Source organism: Arachis ipaensis, chromosome B2 (assembly GCF_059453495.1).
Source record: "Arachis ipaensis isolate K30076 ecotype BB chromosome B2, ASM5945349v1, whole genome shotgun sequence".
NCBI lineage: Eukaryota > Viridiplantae > Streptophyta > Magnoliopsida > Fabales > Fabaceae > Arachis > Arachis ipaensis.
Window position 1 is genome coordinate 22973869 of NC_142437.1, and position 22284 is coordinate 22996152.

At 33.5% G+C, this 22284-nt stretch overlaps 1 protein-coding gene across 1 annotated transcript; it reads left to right on the plus strand.

Annotated features, from left to right (window-relative positions):
- Positions 1 to 4818: 4818 nt before the first annotated feature.
- LOC107627006 (uncharacterized) lies at positions 4819 to 6362 on the plus strand. The gene is made up of 4 exons (XM_088505721.1): positions 4819 to 5125; positions 5209 to 5786; positions 5865 to 6207; positions 6286 to 6362. Exons 1-4 carry the CDS (start codon positions 4819 to 4821, stop codon positions 6360 to 6362), a joined length of 1305 nt encoding a protein of 434 aa, XP_088361847.1.
- Positions 6363 to 22284: the final 15922 nt, after the last annotated feature.

Sequence of the window (22284 nt, forward strand, 5' to 3'; positions counted from 1 at the left end):
CATCATCAGGTGAATCATTACGGGATTCGAGGTCCTCGTCCATTTCCTCATCCTCCTCATCATCATCGTCCTCGTCATCTGGTTCATCAACCAGATACTCATCAGTCTCTTTCTCAAGTGTGTTGGTATTTTCTTCAATCAGAGTCATGGAAACACGATTAGGGTTTTGACTATTCAGAACCCCTCGACCACCGTCACTCCTACTAGAGTCACCAGATACCAACCCTCCAGAAGCACATGACGAAGTGTGGTAACCAATACTTGCATCCAACGAATACCTACCCGACATGAAGTCAGCCTGATGGCCATAATGTGACTGCCCTGCATCTGTAGCCATGATATTAGGCTGCTGGCCATATTGTGATTGGTCTGCATCTGCAGCCATGAACCTAAACAACTAGCTAAAAGAACCACCGTCTCCTGAGTCAAACTGTGGCACAGTCCAATACTGCTGATGTATTGGGTATGATGGGGTAAATTGTGTTTGTGGCATATATTGGCTAGACCACTGAGGTTGTTCCTGTGGAGGTGGAGGCGGAGGTGGAGGTGGCGATGAGTTTGGCTCCTGCTTCTCAGCCTCTTCATTCTCTTGATCCACATCATCCATACCCTGGTCACCCTCGTCATTCTCTTGAACCACAAGATCGGACAAGTTCAAATGGTTGCCATATTTTGTTCAGTATCAGTGCATGTAAATATCTAACGGATGCTGTGGACCATCAACCTCATTCAGAACGTGATTATACCTGTTTGTCCACTGCATCACCCAAAATGAATGACTCGTGGCTGTGGCCCAGTTAAGATTCTTAGGGCCAGTCAGGACTTCTTCGTGTGCCTTGTCTAGATTTCGTTCTTGATGAGGAACTCCTTGCACAAAACCAAACTGTCGCCTACACCGATCGGTTGCATGCCACTCAATCCATTCAAAAGATACCAACGGAACCGTAGCACTCCACACAACTGAGTGCATGTAGATGTCTGCAGGAATTATGTCCGGATCCACTCGATCCACAGAATAAGCAACCCACACAAACTGTGAAAAATAAACCAAATTGTGTATTACAATCGGAATAACAATAACACTGCAACCCCCAAACCGAATAATTCTTTAATGAAAATATACCTGGCCTTCCTGAAGATCATCGAATGCCTTCCTAAAGTGAGCAAGTTTCATATACCTAAAGCGTCGGTCGCCACGCTCCCAGTTACGCCACCTAATATCGCTTAATTAATTAACAGGATTGGATTATAAATATGAAGATACGGAGTAAATGTAAGATTTAGTTACCTGTTTGCAAGCGGAAAACTACAAGGTTCCCTAGGAACCGGCGCTAGAAATGGCAACCGAATCCAAGCCCAAATGAGAAGCAGTGTTAGCGAACTGTCGATCTTCTTACAGTCAAAACGAGATGCCCTGCATAATGCCCTGTACAGATGTGTGAGGCAAGCCGATCCCCAAATGAACTGTGCGATACTGCCAAAGTCACGAAGTAAAGGCAGAAATTTCCAGTGCACAGATGATCCCGACTTGTCTCCCAACAATATCGTATTGAGCAACAGCATAATGTGGCACTTTACGTACCTCTGTTTATTTTCTTCGTCAGTCAACTGTAACCGTTCTTTTAGATCACGTAGCCACGTTAGTTTTATACCGCTTCCTCTACATTTTGACCTTCTCGGTGCAGCCCCAAATTGGTGCAAACACTCCGCCTCTAAAGCTTCAACACTACTGATAGTCATCCCTGTGACTGGAAGACCGTCCGTCAGGAAACCAAGAATCATAGCCACATCTTCGAGTGTCACATCACATTCACCAATCGGAATGTGAAAGGTATGTGTGTCTGGATGCCACCGTTCGACTAAAGCATTTACGAGTGCTTTCTGACACTAGACTATTCCAATTTGAGATGCATGATAAACCAGTAAAACGTAAATGCTCCTCCACCCTATCATCGTACCGATCCGAAGGGACAGGGTGATCACATGTCAACATCCGTAAACTCTACAAAAACATAAATTATAATAAAAAAAACTAGAACAACCAATATTATCAACAAATCATTACTACTAAATACAACAACATACTTAACTCAATTAAAAACGTAACGGTAAACAAATAATTACTATAAAAAAGTAAACACATTACATTATTATATTTTACAAAACTTAATTATCGATCAAAATCAGCAACATTACTCCAAAAATGTATTTTTTAAACATATATTTTTTACTAAAAATATTACACAAAATTCTCAACATGTTCCTTTTACTAATCTAATCATATTACTCTAACTCAAACACTACCATCGAATTGAATTTTCTCTAACTATATTCATATTTATATTTTTTAACTATCATTTAATTATATATTCGTAAATTTCAAACACTCATAATAATAATAATAATAATAATAATAATAATAATAATAATAATAATATCACCGTCACTGACACTGAAGTTAAACTACTAACAACCTATGATTAAATTAATAATAATAATAACTATAATTCTGAATTACTAATAATAATAACAATAATAATAATAATAATAATAATAATAATATCGTCATTGACCCTAAATTTAAACCACTAACAACCTATGATTAAATTAATAATAATAATAACTATAATTCTGAATTAATAATAATAATAATAATAATAATAATAATAATAATAATAATAATAATATCACCGTCACTGACTCTAAATTTAAACTACTAACAACCTATGATTAAATTTTTAATACTAATAATAACTATAATTCTAAATTACTAATAATAATAATAATAATAATAATAATAATAATAATATTATTATTATTATTATTATTATTATTATTATTATTATTATTATTAACATTACCGTCATTGACCCTAAATTTAAACTACTAACAACCTATAATTAAATTTTTAATAACAATAATTATAATTCTGAATTAATAATAATAATAATAATAATAATAATAATAATAATAATAATAATAATAATAATGTTATCACTGAGATATGTTTTTCAAATTGACCTAACAAGAACAATTATAATATAACTAAATTAACAACAATAATTATAATTCTAATTAATAATAACAATAAAATTAATTAATCATCATAATAATAATAGTAATAACATTCTCATAGGAACGTAACAGCAACAACAACTATTATAACTCTCAAACAATAATAATAATAATAAAAATAAAAATAATAACAATAGAAATATTAAGGTTTGATTACTCTGTTAATCTCTATAGTTTCATGAAATTTTTAATTAGGTCCCTATACTTTTTTTCTTTTTAATTGAGTCCCTACACTAAATTTTTTTTTCCAATTAAGTCCTTCTTAGTAATAATTGGCTTAATTTTATAGGGACCCAACTAAAAAAAAAAAAAGAATTGGTATAGGGACCTAAATAAAAGGAAAAAAAAGTGTAGGGACCCAATTAAAAAAAATTTGGTGCAAGGACTCAATTAAAAGGAAAAAAAGTATAGAGACCTAATTGAAAATTTTGTGAAACTATAGGGACCAATAGAGTAATTAAACCAAATATTAATATGTTCTTAACTTGAGCTACTAACAACAACACCTATAATTAAATTTCTGATAATATTATTTATATTTTTTAAAAAACTAAAAAATAAATTAATTAACAAACTTACGTAATTGGAATGGCTGAGATATTTTATAATATGGAGCTAAGAACGATCAGCATCTTTAGATTTTAGTTTTTTTGACATTATAATTTTTTTTTACTCACTTTGGGAAGAAGAAGAAGATCTGGAGGAGGAAGGGAATGGGAGAAAGGTTGCTGCTGGGAGGAAGAATGAGCTCAACTCGGATGGCTCGAATACATGCAGTGAAGGAAAGCTGGGGTTAGTGGGGCACCGTTATAGGGAACAACGGCTATTCGACACATGGCGTGGGAGGAAGAGATCGGACCCACCGATCTGTTGAAGCAATGCGCACCCTCCGATTTGTCAAGAAGATTTCGGACCGTGCGATTTGTTCACATCTGATCCCACACCATGGTAAAGCACACACACTATCCATATACCGGTCCTACCCCAAGGCCCTCTCCATAATAAAAATAAAACGCGGAAAAAGACAAACTTAACATGCGTTTTGGTTTTTCAAAATGTTTTAATTTTTTTTAAAATTCCCTTTTAACACAATCGTAGGCTACGTTTTGATGGGGGGCATAATTTTTTTTTGAATAAACAAAACGCATCTTGCATTTTATTTTTTGGTGTCAGCTTTTTCATAAACGCATGGTGCGTTTTATGGGCTGTCAGCCTTTTTTTGGAGAAACTAAAAACGCATGTTCCGTTTTGTTTTAAAAAAAATATTTTAAACACGGGTCCGCCCTATAAATACGAAGCAACACTCTCATTCAGCTTGCCTTACTCCATTTCTACTCATTGTATTCTTCTTTCTTACACATATGTCGTAGTGCTGAGTTTTTTTTTGGCAGTCAGGTGTGTCAAAAAATCGGATTAGGTGAGGTTGCAGTTATGGAAAATATTGCAAATTTGCGAGTATATTATAACGGTGAGGTTATACAAAACACACATGAGGGAGTAACTTTTGTTTGTGAATGTCTGTTGTCATTTGCTATTCCATGTACCATGAGTTTTGTAGAGTTGCAAAATGGACTTTGTAATAACATTCAAAGCCACATTTCAAAAAGGGTGAGCAATATTTTATACAGGAATCTTGTACAAGTATTTGGTGGGCTGATACAGTTTCAAATGATGCCCATCACTGACGATGCCAATATGCAGTAGATGTTATGTATTTATCAACAAACCCAATTTTATGTGCCGATGATAGAGCTATACGTTGAGTTCGAACAGCAGTCAGAGTTGGGCCCGGTCGGGGAGGAGGTCAATATTGATGAGGTCAGGGATATAGATTGGGAAGAAGATAATAATAATGACAGTGAAGAGGAATTCGAAGCTAACTATGAAGTCGATGACGAAAACGATGATGGAGACTTGGCAGGCAATCCGGCGGTGCAAAATGAAGCAAATGCGATTGTAAGCCAGCACCCGTTTGGTGTTTCGTCTTTTATGCGGACTCTAGATCTCGAAACCATGCATGCCCCGGAATTTCCTGAGTATGCGAATACGGGTATGTTATGATTATTAACTCAAGTTTTCTATAGTGCTTATTTTATTTTCCTTGTCTGACTGATGGTGGTGTGCATGTCGTAGGTGAAGGCAACACTGAGGCGGAAGATGGCGAGTTTAGGGTCGGAATGGAATTTGGTTCGAGAGAGTCGGTGATATCTGCAATCAAAAGCTACACCGTCTCTAGAGGAGTTGATTACACTATGTATGAGTTTGAGCCGCAGACATTCTATGCGAAATGCAAGGGGTATGGTGCAGGGTGCGACTGGCTTATCCGAGCTAGCTTGATTCGAAAAAAAGCTTGTTGGGAGATCAGCAGATACAATGGCAAGCACACGTGCACCGTGGGCACGATTTCACAAGATCATGCCAAGTTGGACTCGGACACAATTGCAGATGGCATTAGGCCGTTGGTCGAAGCAGACACCGCGATAAAGGTGAAGTCTGTTATTGCAGAAGTCCAAGGTAGGTTCAACTACACTGTGAGTTACCGCAAGGATTGGTTGGCAAAGCAAAAAGTTGTCGCAAAAGTTTTCGGTGATTGGGAAGTTTCTTACCAGACTTTGCCAGTATGGTTGAAAGCAATGACAGTGAAGATGCCAAGGTCTCGTGTTCAAATTAAAATACTTCCCGTTTACCGTGAGAGTGAGGAGATTCAGGGTGTAAGAGTTCTGCACCGCATTTTTTGGAGTTTCTATCCGTGTATTGTAGCATTTAGACACTGCAAGCCACTGGTGTAGGTTGATGGCACGCACCTGTACGGAAAATATAAAGGAGCACTTCTGGTAACGGTTGCACAAGATGAGAATCAAAACATTGTGCATATTGCATTTGCAATTATCGAGGGCGAGATAGCAGACGCATGGGAGTTTTTCCTAACCAATTTGCGGAGATATGTTGTTACCATTGATGGTGTGGGTATTATTTCTGACCGCCATACCTCCATCAACGCTGCAATAGCTCGCAGTAACGGTGCATGGTCACCACCAAGGGCGTGGCACATGTATTGCATCAGGCACATCGGGTCCAACTTCTTAAGGAGGTTCAAGGCTCCATATTTGCATAAACTCGTGGTGAATATAGGTATTTCAAATTGCTGTTATGGTTCTATTCATAGTAAATTTGTGGCATCTGCTTATGATTAAATGGTTTGTTCAACAGGCTATTCTAGGACGGAGCAGGAGTACAACAAAAACTACCAAAGGCTTAAAGAGCGAGGTGAGGCATATACTCAATAGTGCGATGAGATCGGTGTTGAGAGATGGTTGTTGGCATTCGATGGTGGTCATTGTTGGAGACATATGACGACAAACTTGGTAGAGTGCATAAATTCTGTCCTGAAGGGTGCACGCAACCTTCCTGTGACTGCCCTTGTCCGGTCAAGTTTTTATCGGCTGAATGAATTGTTCACTCGGAAGAGCACCGAGGCTCATGAGCGTCGCCGCAACGGATTCACGTATTCAGAATTTGCAATGAAGAGAGTTGAAGAAAGCTTCCGACGTGCAGGAAACATTGTGGTCAACCGGTTCGATAGGCGCAACGAGATGTTTGAGGTTCGCGAAATGCAAGATGGTACCATTTACACTGTTAACCTTGTGCAACGGCATTACAACTGTAGCCATTTCCAGGTCGAGTGACTCCCATGTCGCCACGTGCTTGCATGTTGCGCCAACCAGCGCCTCGATTGGCAAGTGTACGTGCACGATGTGTACAAGATGTCTGAAATTTACAAGGTGTACAGAGGTGAGTTTGTTCCGATGGGTGACCCGTCTACGTGGGATAGATACGAAAGAGTGAAGGTGATCGCCAACTGGACATTGAGGCGTGCGACGAAAGGAAGACCGAAGTCAACCCGCTACTTGAATGAGATGGACTCGCGTGATATGCGTGGTCCTCGCCGGTGCACTTTATGTGGACACGAGGGACATAGCCGCAGCCGATGTCCTCAGCGCGCAGGGCCAAGCTCCCCTGGAGGTCATTAGTGGTTAAGCTTTTCAATGTAACTTTGTTATGACCTAGTTCACAATTATATGTTACTTTTTTTTGTAATCTCGTCATTTACTTTTACCTAGTTAACAATTTATGATAAATAAAGTTTTCAAACACGTTATGATAAATAAAGTTTTCAACCGAGTTCACATGTTTTAGAGTTACACGGGAACAAAGTTAAATATGTCATAATAAAAACTATTGAACAGAATCATCTAAATATGTAACAATACCTGTTCCTGTTGCTCATGAGGCGAGACTTCCTGGTGAGGGCCAGCTGGTTCTTCCTGTTGCTGCTGTGGTTCATCGGCGCCAACCTCTTCGCCTGGAACTCTATCTGACAGTCGCAGGTGAATCCCATACTGCTGCGTGTACCAGTTGTAGTACGTTGGGAGAGGATGGAAGTCAATAATCTCCTCGCCTAGCTGCAATGTGTTATAGCGGTCAAATGTCCATCTGTTAACCCATTGACTGTAAATCTGTCCCCAGTCATGATTCTGTGCTCCTGTCAACCGCTTGCAATGATCACGACCAAGGTTTAACGCGAGGCCTGGTGGTAGCTGCTGCATCCCGAACTGTCGTCTGACCCGGTCTGTCGCGTGCCATTCTATGCACTCGAATGACAGTAGAGGCGACTGGGTGGAGCACATAATCATATGGGGAGCGAGGCCATCCGGAATCCCAACTCCCATATATGGCCGCCATATAAACTGCACAATAGTTACCAAGAGGCCGATTAGAAAAACTATTCTTTTGAATAAAAACATTGGACATTAATGGTACAACTTACGTCGTCAACTCCCATGTCGTCGAGTCCTCGCCTAAAATGCGCAGTAGGTCGCCGTATATATCTCGTATGTCAGCACCAATGACTCCACCTAACAAAGAACAGAATAATAACATTAACAAGACTAACAAATTAATAATAATAGTAATAATAATAACAGTAATAATAATAATTATTATTATAATAGCAATAACAATAAAAGCCACAACCGTTGCGCAAGTGGAACACCAACATCGCCGAGCTGATCGCGGGATATAGGTGCCAGGAGCGGCATACGCTCCCACGCCCAAACAAAAAGCAGTATCAGTGGGCCATCCATCTCTTTGTAGTTGTATCGTGGTGCACGACACAACGATCTGTATAGGTGTACCAGACTGGATGCCCCCAACTGTATGATGAAACCCGGTGAAAATCCCGAAGTAGCGGTAGAAACTTCGAGTTCAACGAAGTGGTCGACTTATCCAGAAATACAACTGTTCCAAGCAGGCAGAAAATGTGCACCCGAACGTACCGCTCAACAAACTCCTGAGTGTCACAAGGCTCGGTGTCTCTGCACTGCCGAACCCATGCAATATTAACCTTCCCCAACACATGATCTTGCGGACCGGGCTCCCGTCCAAAACACGCGATGCAGTTGTCCACCAAAAACTGGTGACTGCTGTCTGATCTACCCGTAACGGCCTCCCCATTAATTGGGAGACCAAGAATATAGCTCACATCTTCCAGCGTCACCGTCACTTCACCGACCGGAAGATGAAATGTGTGAGTCTCCGGCCTCCAGCGTTCGACCAAGGCACTCAGCAGTGAAGAATGACCTCTTATTTCGCCTACTTGCGAAACATGTTCAAACCCAGTCAATGCCAGTGCCGCTGCCGCTATCTTGTTAAAGGTATCTGGCGAGTCGAGTTTTCTGGACAACAAATTTCTAATAGCCTGCAAAACGAAAAATGATAATTATTAAATTCTAATTTATATCAGTTAATACTTTATTCAAAAAATATATTAACTATTAATTTTGTATTAATAGAAAATAAATAATAATTTATTATTATCATTATTATTATTATTTTTGTCATTATCTTAAACGCTATTTTATTATTATCTTACTAGAAAAATATTAATAAATTATTAAAAATGATAAATATTTATTTAATTAACAGCATTATTTATTTATTATTATAAAATATTAGTCAACTATTAAAATTAATAAATTTTTTACTAAACAGTGTTAAAAAATACCGTTTATTAAACCATATTACTATCATTATCATAAATAAAAAATAATAATAAATCACTAAAAATTAATAATAAATTATTAAACAGTGTTATTAATTATTAAAAATTAATAACAACTTATTATCACTATCATAACCAGTATTATAAACAAATAATAATATACTATTCATAATAATAATTACTCAAATATAACAATAATAACAATAATAATAACCATTTATTATATTATCATTATCCTAAACGATTTTCTATATTATATACACTAACCATCGTAACAAATTTTTTGAATTTTTGCCGAGACTTGAGCATAATAATAGCTAAGAACAACGACACTAACACTAACAAACCCAATAGTAATAATAATAACAATAACCGCAATAATAATAATAATAATAATAATAATAAAAAAAAAATTAAACAGTATTATAATAATGACTAACAATAAAAACGTCACTAACAATAATAATAATAATAATAATAATAATAATAATAATAATAATAATATACAAATAAATATATTTATCCATTGATCATAAAATAAAAAAAAAATTTACCCATTCAGGATGATTCAAATATTCAATGATGTGATCTTCAGGTCTAGTAAAATTACGCACCATATTTTTTCAACGTCCCTTAGTTGAACCTAAACCTCTTCCTAGTCTTCTTCTTCCTCAAAGAGCACAATCTTGTAACCCCTAATCCTCTCTTTCAATATTCACCACTGTGAAAACATTTCCCTCTCTTTCACTATCACAGCACAATGTTTCACTCTTTCTCAACACATTGTTTTCTTTCTTGCGTTTTGGTTTTAAAAACACCGGTTTCACCTCCCATTGAATCCACGTGTCATGCATGCAAGGCTCCAGGCTGCCAAACGCAACTTGCGACTTGCTTTCACGCTGGCCAAACGCAATCTGCGTTTTGTGATACTCCAGATTGGTCAAAGGCTGCAGCTGTCTGCATGCAGGGAGCCACAGGGGACACGTTTCGTTTTTGGACTCCCTTTCCTACCAAACGCATCCTGCGTTTTGCAGCAGGTGACTGATGTTGTCATTTTCAAGTGGACTCAAAACGTAACCTGCGTTTTGTAGGTTACTGAGTTTTATAGATCCACATTTTTGAATTATACTCCATGCAATAATATATGAGAACAACACCATTCTTATTTCCATTCTTTAATTAATTTCTGTAAATTTACATGTATAATATCATCTGTTTTTTAAATTAGTCTTCGAAAATCTTTTTTAACCAAATTTATCTTTTAAAAATTTTAACTAATCACAATAATTTTTTTGTTATATTTTTTTGTTAATAGCATCAAAGTTTACTAATATAGTATATTAAGTGATACAATAGTATATACTTTACAGTTCTAATTGACTGTTAACATAATAAGTTTATGAAATTAGATCAAACAATTTTAAATTGAGTCATTTTAAAATTGATTTGATCTAATTTTATAAATTTATTATGTTAATAACTAATTAAAACTGTTAGGTATATGCTATTATTTAACATGCCATATTAAAGTTTGACGTCATTAGTTAATTTGAAGTGACAGAAAAATTAATATAATTAACTTAAAATATTTGAAGGACGAATTTAATTAAAAAATTTTCAAAAACTAATTTAAAAAATAAATAATCTTTTAAAGATGAATTTAACTATTTACTAAAATTTATATGCATAATAATAATGAATAAAGGAACCAATGCTAAAATATCCCTTTACTATTTACTAAAATTTATATGCATAATAATAATGAATAAAGGAACCATGATATTTTATTAGACTTTGTTATCTTGTATTTTATGATCAAATTTTAAGAGTACTATGAAAAGAAATATTTTACTAGAAATGATTAAAAAATAATTTTTTATATTTTAATATATTAAATATATAAAAAAAGTTTAGAAAAATTATTATTATACTCTTAAAATATATATTTTAGATTCAAAATATTTAAATTTTATTTTATTTTATTTCATTATAATTTAATACTGTATAATTCGCTTAATGAACAATTTTTTTTTGCATGGTTAAAGTGGTGTGTCTTTATTTTATGTATTTTTATTCTTGATGAACAAATAATGGCTCATTTTTTATATATGAAAAAAAAAATATTAGTATTACATAATGAAATGAATGTTTATAAAGTATTTACATTGTTATGATACTAGTGCAAAACGCAACCTGCGATTTGCTTTTTTATTTTTATTTTTGTTTTTGAACAACACAAATTAAAATGCAGGTTACGTTTTGTTTATTTTTTTATTTTCAAACGTGTAAAACACTATAATAAACATAATAGTGAATAATAATAATAATAATATTAACAACAAAAATAAAAATAATAATGACAATATTACCGTTGTCAAATTAGAACACCAACTACTTGAAGCTCATTGCGAGGAATAGGTGCTATAAACAGCATATGTTCTCATGCTCAAACAAAATGTAAAATAAGGGGGCCGTCCATTTCGTAGCAGTTATATCGCGATGCACGACATAATGACTTGTACAGATGTGCTAGACTAGCTGCAACCAACTGTAGCTACGAATGCGGTAGAAATCTCGAAGAAGAGGTAAACACTTTGAGTTTAGAGAATTCATCAACTTGTCTGGAAACACAACAGTTCCAAGCATTTAAAATATGTGAGCCTGGACATACCGCTCAATTGAATCCTGAGTGCCTAACGGTTCAGTGTCTCGGCATCGTCGAACTCATGCCAGGTTTACCTTTCCCAATGTGTGATCGACCGGACCGAGAACCCTACAAAAAACTGCTAAGCAATTCTCCACCAAGAACCCTTGACTACTGTGTTGGATGATAAGGCTATGCAGCTCATATAGCTAATTAGTTGTATCTTCAAATTAGTAGAATTGTTACGTAAGTTTGTTAGAGTTTGAAGTTTATTAGAGGCTGCCAACTCATAGCATTAAGTTAGTTAGAAGAGTGCTAAATTAGTGTGGTTTAGTTTTTCTAGTATCTACAAATACAGAACTAGTCATTTGCAAGTAAATGAGATTAACTATAATCACAATTCCATTTTTGAATCTCTCTCAAGTTCACTCTACACTTTCACTCTTTTCTTATTCGCCGATTCAAATTCTGTAGCATTATAGCAGATTTTATCATGGTGCGGTGAGCGTGGATGTACAAACAGTGACATCTTGGTAGATCTCCTTCATTGCAAGGTAGAGAGTTCATGGAATTGAGAATCTGCAATTGTGTTCAACCTTGACAACAGAAAGTATGGTTGATCTAGAGCAAGGCCTATGTCAAAACATGGAAACTCAAATTTTCTCAACCTCGGATCTTCAAAATTTGGCTCAATTGATGAACCAGCTAGTGATGATGCAAGGACAGATCGCTCAATCTGCGAAACCAAGCACGAATTTGATGCAAGATCGTGCATCTCCGTACTACCTTCATCTGAGTGAAAATCCAGGTATTTCACTCACTCCAAATCCTCTAACTACACTAAATTACCACTCATAATCCTGATCGGTTTGGATATCACTGAAGATGAAGAACAAGCTCAGTTTCATAGACAAATCTTTACCAAAACCCGAGAAATCTGATTTCACGTTTGAAACTTGGGGTAGATGCAACACCTTTGTTCTGTCTTGGTTGCATGCTTCCCTAAATATTGAGATTTTACAAAGTGTGATGTGGTGTAATTGGCATCAGAGTTGTGGAAAGATCTTAAGCACAGATTTTACGAAGGAGATTTGCTCAGAATCGTTGAATTGGAAGAAGAAATGTACTCAGCAAGACAAGAAGATTTGTCAATCACTTCATTTTTTACAAAGATGAAGGGACTATGGGAAGAATTAGAAGAGCTTCAACCGATTCCATCATGCAATTGTGTAGGATCATGCACGTGTGGATTAGAGATTGTTAGAGGATACAGAAAGCAGTCACAAGTGGTTAGGTTTTTGAGAGGCTTGAATGACGAGTTCGAAAATGTGAGATCACAAATAATCTTAATGAATCTCCTTCCTGATGTCAATACTGTTTTTCACTATTATTGCAACAAGAAAGGCAAATGTCAAGTTCAGATCATGCAGAAAGCAAGATGTTGGTAAATGCTGCAATTGACAGCAACTTCAACACTAACAGAGACAACATGAGCGTTCGAGGAAGAGGGAGAGGGCATGGAGGTAGAGGCGGTGGCTTAGGGGGAAGAAGAATGATCAAGAAGTGCTCTCATTGTGGCAAAACTGGCCACTTGGTTGACACATGCTATCACAAGTATGGTTTTCCTCCACACTACTAGCAAGATTCAAGCTCAAGAACCATAAATCATGTCACTATTGATGATGAAATTGAGAAAATCAGTAACTCTACTTCAGAAAAGAATAGTAACAGTTTAAGTTCTTTATTTTCCAAAGAGCAAAAACAAGCTCTCATTGCTTTATTCTAGGATTGTGAAGAGGACCTTGTTCATAAATCAGAACGGGCAATTGAGGCACAAGCCCCATCCCAAGGTATATACCACATTCTTTCCTTAGCCAAACATAAATTAAAACCAAATGATTGGATTTTGGATAGTGGTGCTACTGCACATGTCTCTTTTTCATTAAAATTCTTCAAAAATTATTATAAGATAAATCCAATTATGCTTCAATTACCAGATGGTTCAAAGATTGTTTCCACCATTTGTGGAACAGTCTCTTTTCCAAACAATATAAACCTCACAAATATCTTTTACGCTCCATCCTTTTCTTTTAACATAATTTCAATTTCCAAATCCACAAAACACTTACCATATAAATTCTTGTTTGACGAGTTGCATTGTGAGATACAGGATCAGAAGAGCTTGAAGATGATTGGCATTGCTGAAGCCAAGGCTGAATTGTATACATTGGAATTCAAAACTCATACTGATTTGGATTTGCATTCCTTCACCAATAAATCTGTACCTGCACTCACAACAGATTCTGCTTTTAGAGATATTTGGCACAGTAGGTTAGGACACATCTCTTCTGAGAGATTAGACATAATAAAGAAAGCTTATAATATTTTCATTTTTGATAATAAAAGCATTCCTTGTGCACCTTGTCATTTTGCAAAACAGAAACGTATTCCTTTTCCTACAAGCATTAATAAATCTGAAAATTATTTTGATTTGATGCATGTTGACATTTGGGGACCTTTAGCAATTTAATCTATCAAAGGTCATAAATATTTTCTCACTATAGTAGATGATTATAGTAGATTTACTTGGGCTTATTTTATGAAAACCAAAGAAGAAACCTCTGATTTGCTTCGAAACTTCATCACAATGATTGAAACTCAATTTCAAAAGAAAGTGAAATGCATAAGATCAGATAATAATAAGGAGTTTATCATGCATGATTTTTATAACCCAAAAAGTATTTTACATCAAACCACCTGTGTGTAATCCCCACAACAAAATCGTATAATATAGAGAAAGCACCAGGATATCTTAAATATGACAAGAGCTTTTCTATTTGAAAGTAACGTTCCTAAAAAATTTTGGCATTTAACTACTACTCATACCATTCATGTCATTAATAGAATTCCTAGTTCCTCTCGGAATTTAAAAAGCCCCTATCAAGTCATGTTTAATAAACTCCCTTGCATCAAACATTTTAAAATTTTTGGTTGTTTGGCATTTGCCTTGACTTTAGCTGCTCACAGAACCAAATTAGAAAAAGAGCCAAATAAACTGTATTTTTGGGTTTTAAGTCTGGCACTAAAGGGTATCTCCTTATGGATTTGCAAACTAATGAACTTTTTTTTTTATCACGATATGTCATTTTTTATGAAAGAAATTTTTCTTTTCACACTAAAGATGCCCCTGACTCTTCATTCACTAACAATTCATCTACTAATAATGCTCAAATTTCAAATAATCGTGCTTTACTTTTTGACGGCACATTCATATCAGCACATACACCCATTATGCCTATTACGAATAATACACCACCTCATGTTACAGGATCTGCTATTAGCACACCAAATCATGTTTCACATACACCTCACTCACAATCACATTTCACCACCTCATACACACTTCATGATGCACACACTAATCATACTTAAACTCTCGTTCATCTCTCTTCTCATACATCCACTGTCTCACTAACTTCAACTCCTAGGAGATCATGTAGGATTAGAAAACCACCAACATATTTGTCTAATTTCCAATGTTTTCAAACCAGTACAGCAACTTAGAATGAATCCCAATCATCTTTCAAGGCAAGATATCCACTCTCTTAATACATGTCCTATAATAATTTCTTACCTGCACACAAAATTCTTTTTTTAGCTATTGATTCTATCATTGAACCTCAAAGTTATGAACAAGCAATTTAACATTATTGTTGAAAAGAGGCAATTAGATCAGAACTCAATGCTCTTGAAGCAAATAAAACTTGGACTGTTACATCCTTACCTAAAGGAAAGAGAGCAGTAGGGTGCAAATGGGTTTTTAAAACCAAACTCAAAGCAGATGGAATAGTGGAAAGACACAAAGCAAGGCTCGTTACAAAAGGTTATACTCAAATCCCTGGATTTGATTTCTTTGACACATTCAGTCCTGTGGTAAAAATGTCTACTTTTCAAGTTTTGTTGGCACTTACAGCGTCTAAGGGTTGGTTTCTCCACCAATTTGATGTCAACACTGCCTTTTTACATGGTGATCTTCCTGAGACAGTTTATATGAAGGTTCTTTCAGGTTTATCAGCTCTCCCAAATAGTGTTTGTAAGCTTGAAAGATCTCTTTATGGGCTCAAACAAGCTAGTCATCAATGGAACCAAAAATTATGCTCAATTCTCAAAGCTTTAGGGTACATTCAATCCATACATCCCTCTTTACCAAAGGCACTAGAGATGATTTCACTTGTATTTTTGGGTTTTGAAATTGCACAGAGCAAAGAGAGAATTTTCATGAATCAGCGAAAATATGCTACCGATCTCCTCCATGAATTTGGAATGACAAATGCCAAGCCTGCGACTATGCCAATGAACTACACAACTCCACTGTCCAAATCTTCAGGCACATCATTAACTGACTTGACTCCTTATTGCAGGCTTGTTGGGAGGCTATTGTACCTCACAAATACAAGACCAGACATTTCATTCGCCGTCAACAAGTTGAGCCAATACTTAGACTGCGCTACAATAGATCATTTCAAAGCAGCCCTGCACATCTTAAGATATATAAAGCGTGCACCAGCCAGTGGAATAAAGTTCTCTGCCGCTTCATCAGATTTGTCGCTCACAGGATACTCAGATTAAGATTGGGGGACATGTCCAGACACAAGGAGATCCCTCTCTGGATTTTGTTTCTTTTTGGGTTCATCTCTTGTGTCATGGAAAAGTAGGAAGCAAACTACAGTTGCTAGATCATCAGCGAAAGCGGAGTAATGAGCTATGGATTTGGCAACATGTGAGGGAAGGTGACTAAGCTACATACTTTGAGACTTTCATACCCCACTGAGCAACCGATCACTCTTTACTGCGACAACCAGTCCGCAATGCATATAGCCGCCAATCCTGTATTTCACGAAAGAACGAAGCATATCGAGATAGATTGTCATATGGTGAGAGATAGAGTATAAGATGGTTCACTAAAGTTACTGCCAATCTCCAGCGGAGAGCAGATAACAGATGTGCTCACAAAGAGCTTAGCTCCAGGACCATTTGCATCGTTCTATCACAAGTTTGGATTGGTTGATATATGCACTCCAAGCTTGAGGGAGGCTGTTGGATGATAAGGCTATGCAGCTCATATAGCTAATTAGTTGTATCTTTAAATTAGTAGAATTGTTACGTAAATTTGTTAAAGTCTGAAGTTTGTTAGAGACTGCCAACTCATAGCATTAAGTTAGTTAGAAGAGTGCTAAATTAGTGTGATTTAGTTTTTCTAGTATATACAAATACAGAACTAGTCATTTGTAAGTAAATGAGATTAACCATAATCACAATTCTATTTTTGAATTTCTCTCAAATTCACTCTACACTTTCACCCTTTTTCTCATTTTCCGATTCAAATTCTGCAGCATTATAGCAGATTTTATCATACTGTCTATTCTGCTGTCACGGGCTCTCCATTAAGGCCAAGCCAAGAATATGTGTGACGTCTTCTAAGGTGACAGTCACTTCGTCGAATGGGAGATAGAAAGTGTGGGTCTCAGATCTCCATCGCTCCACCAAAGCACTCAATAGTATAGAGTGTCCCTTCAATTTGCCTATTCGTGAAACATGATGAAACTGATTAATGTGAGGACAACTGCAATTATTTTATTATAGTTTTTGGACAGATAAAATTTTATGGGTAATAAATTCCTAATATCTTACAGAAAAAAATTAATAACACTTTAACAAAAATAACAAAATAATAATAATATAAACAAAATAGTAAATAATAATAATAATAATAATAATAATAATAATAATAATAATAATAATAATAAATAAACAATCCCGTACGTATAATAATAATAATAATAATAATAATAATAATAATAATAATAATAACAACGAGAATGCAGACAACAATAATAATAATAACAGTAGTATTTAATAATAGTAACTACACCTACTACTACTACTACTACTAATAATAATAATAATAATAATAATAATAATAATAATAATAATAATATAATTCCTAATATTAACTAACAGTGACAATAATATAACCAAATAATAATAATAAATAAGCAGCAGTGTATTAATAATAAAAACAGTAATAATAACAACAGTAATAATAATAATATTATTAACAATAATATTATAATAATAATAATAATATTAACAATAGTATTATAATATACTAATAAAAAAATAAAAAATTTACATATTGAAGATTATTCAGATGTTAAATAACATGCTCTGTAATTAATGTAAAATTACAAATTATTTTACTTAAATTAAATTAAAAACAAAAAAAAATTTGCGCAACTTAATTCTTCACCCTCTCTGCACAAGCAATTGTGAAATGTAGATGATGAATGATGGAGAGGAAGCCACTAAGGATGATCATGAACCGGATCCGATCCGTATATCCGCGGTATTTATTTGAATTCGATTCGAAAATTGCGGATATGGATCCGATCCGCAAGGCTATCGGATCGGATCGGATCTGATCCACACACTTATAGAATCGAATTGTGGATTTTATGTATCTTATGTTTTATTTTAACTAATAGTTATCATATATGTTGTATTATTTTAATTTTATTATTTAAGAAAAGTATGTTTAATATTATTTTAAGAATAAACATATTTAAAAGAATAGAAAAAGGAAATTTTATTAATATTTTTTTAATAAAAATAAGCTTTTAAAAATATTTTTATATTTTTCGGATATATCCGATATCCGATTCGATCCGTAAATTTGCGGATTGCGGATCGGATCGGATCCAAACTTAAAAACTGCGGATATTAGATCCGATCCAATGATTTTAGTGTGAATTGAATCGAGATTTTGGTCATATCCAATTCGTGTTCATCCCTAAAAACAACGGATATATAAAGAAGAAGAAGGAGAAAAACAATTAACATGTGACACGTGTCGCACATACATAAGGTTGAAGGGTGGTGCACCTGCAAAAGCAGATTACACTTGGGTCGCAAAATGCAGGTGCTGTTTTGCATAGTCTTGATCAAAGGATGGACATGTTTCGTGCATGCAATCTTCCTAGGCAAAACGCAGGATGATGTTTTCGTTCTTTCTTTTTTTTAGTTTAGGGTAAAACGCGTCTTGCATTTTTTTTCATTCTTCGCAAACGCATATTGTATTTTGCAGGACTTTAAATCTGCAGGTCCATAATTCTGCATAACACACCATGATATAATGTGTGAATAACATTACTTTTTCTTCCATTCTTAAATTATTTTCTGACAAATAACAGAAGCAGAGCTTGAAATAGGTTTTATTTTATTTTATTTACTACTATCTTTTAAAAAAGAAAGGGAACTTTAGAGTAATACTTGAGAATTTATATATAGGCCAATGCTATGGTGCTGAAATGAAAATTTTTCAGCACCTACTGAAATGACGAGGACACATGTTACAAATGACGCGTGTTAATATGGATGTGATGGGATAAAAGATGAACTCAGTGGAAGCAGCAGTTGATAGGAATTTGTTGGAGACACATGAGGTAATTATGTGAGTGATTAATTGAGTGAATTGGGTGATTAATTATTTTTTAATTTTTAAAAAAATTGGTCCTTTTTTTTTTGTGAAGGTTGTGGGTGGACTTTCTTTGAAAGAAAAATCTCTATATAAAGACCTCTATATAGTTCGAGCATAGCCTAACTTATATATAGGTGCTGTCCCAAGACAATCTCTCATAATACGTTAGTCACGTGACACATAAATAACCAAGTCTAATTTAACATCTAATTACAAATTAATTATTTGATTACCACAAAATTCACAAAAAATCCCACTAAACAGAATAAATTTAACATAATCTATTTTTTAATATGTTACCACAATAATTCAAACATTATTTAATCCAAATTACTTAATTAACATTTCTGAATGTACTGAAAGAATATATTTTTTCAATTATAATGCCTTCAGATCATATCAATCTTATAATTGATTATAGAGAGGGATAGATCTAAAAATTTTAATATGGAGGGGCTAAATTTTAGATTAAGTATTTTATTATTTTTTATTTCATAAAAATAATTAACATATAATTATTGAGTTAATTTTTTAAAAGATTTATCAATATATACATATAAAAAAGTTATAAATTCTTTTTCACATCAACAGTATAAATATAATAACTTCAATAGTATATTAGAAAATTATAAAATACAATAATTGATAGTGTGTTTAGTTAAAAAATTATCACGTATCTTATTAATTAAAATTAATTTTTTTCAAAAATTTTGAAAAATTTGAAAATAAATTATAAATTATAAATTATTTGAAAGACACGATACGTTTATAGAATACAAGATATATTTTTTTTAACAACGTAAATTTAGAAAAAAAATGAGTATTTTTTTTATAAGAAAAGATTATCTAAAATATACAATATGATTATCAAAACATAACTACATAAGTCATTATTAATATTCTATATAATAATATAAATGTTAAACATGTTAATATAAAAAAATAAAAAAAAATAGATATAAAAATTATTATATAAAAACTAATTTGAAAAGTACAAAAACTTGAAGGTATGATATTAAATTATTTAAATAAAAAATATTAGTGACAGACATAAATCCATCACATAATAAAAAATTATATATATATATATATATATATATATATATATTATACAATATTTTTATTTCTTTAAATATATATCTTATATATAAATATAATTTTTTAAAATTTTAGAAAAAAACCCTCTAAGTCAGTTCCTAGTTATAGTACTTATTTAAGTATTATTAAGTTATTAAAGAATTATTTTTTATTAAATTTTTTTATTTTTTTAGTGTGTTTGATAAAATTTAAACAATAAAAATACTAAAAAAATTCAAAGAAAAGCCTTTTTTTTCCTAAAAAATATTTTAAACATAATAAATAAATAATCTTAAATGACTCTTGGGGAAACAACTACATATTAATTAATGGAGAGGATTTCATGGGCTATGCTCAAACCATATAAAGGTCTTTTTCGAGATTTCCTTTAAAGAAAGTCCACACACAACCTTAAAAAAAAAAAAAACAACCCAATTCTTTTAAAAATTAAAAGATAATTAATCACCTAATTCACTCAATTAATTATTCTCGTAACGAAAATATTTGGTAACCAAAGAAAATCAGCAAAAAACAGATATAATTTGTCTTATTTAGCATTCATTAATTGTTGCGATAATTAATTAATGCTAAATAAGACAAATTCTGGCTGTATTTTTTGTCTACTTAACATTAGCCTTCACGTAATTACTTCATGTGTTTTCGACAAATTCTTACTAACGCTGTTGTCACTCAGTTCATTTCTCTTCTTATCACATCAACACTAACACGTGTCATTTGTAATATGTGTCCACATCGTTTCAGCATGTGTGAAAAATTTTCATTTCAGCACCATAGCATGACCCTTTTATATCTATACCAATATATAAAGGCAATATTAGAGTTTGGTGTCCAATTTTGGTAGACATCATTGCCCTCAAATAATTTATTTTACAAACTAAAATTATGGACAAAATAGTAAAAATATATTTTTGTTTTTAATTAAAAATTATTAACCCACAAAAAAGTCAAATAACTACCCACTAAAATGAAAACAGTTTTGTTACTTCTATTAACTTCCTACTAAAATGAAAACAGTTTTGTTACTTCTATAAATATAACAACACATCTTCCATTGCCTCCATCCACTGCAGTTTGGATTTTACTTTTCTATATTTTTCTTGTTGTTTGGTTCTTCTCCTTCCTTCAACACTCTCGCCTCCATCCTCTTCCATTGCATTCATCCACTGCAGTTACAAATTTTATTCAGTTACTACTTTTACGCATAACATTCACTTATATCTCTTCTTCTCTTTAGTTTACTTATCTAATCTATATTTTTAGTCATTTCTCTGCTTTTTTAATTTATTCCCAACTTTTGACGTATGAAAATAGTACTGTATCTCTTTTTGTTTTTATCAATTAATTAGATTGATATATAATATTTAAATGTGGCAAGATAAGAACTATGTTATACATTTTTTATTGTTTTAATCTTTATGATTATTTTCTTCTCTTTATTTTTCTATCTCATGAGCCATGTAAGTTTTAATTTATTATTTTTCATATATATTATACGTCTAACAACAATATATAGAGTTAATACAGAGAATTGACTATGACTTTGGTGTCTAATTTTTTGGACTATATTAATCCTACAATAAACTATTTTGAAAACTAAATTATAAGGACAAAATAGACATAAAATTTGTTTTGAAAAATCCAATAACTTCCTACTAAAATGACAGTTTTAAAAAATGTAAGACAGTCTGCAAATTGCTAATAAATAAAAAGAAAATGAACTGGTATGAATATCAATATCTTCACATTCTTCATCATCTTCATGCTTTGTTAATTCTATGTTAGTTTTAGTTTATATCGTTTGTTCTATCAATATCTTCATGCTTTGTTTAATTCTATGTTAGTTTTAGTTTATATAGTTTGTTCTGTCAA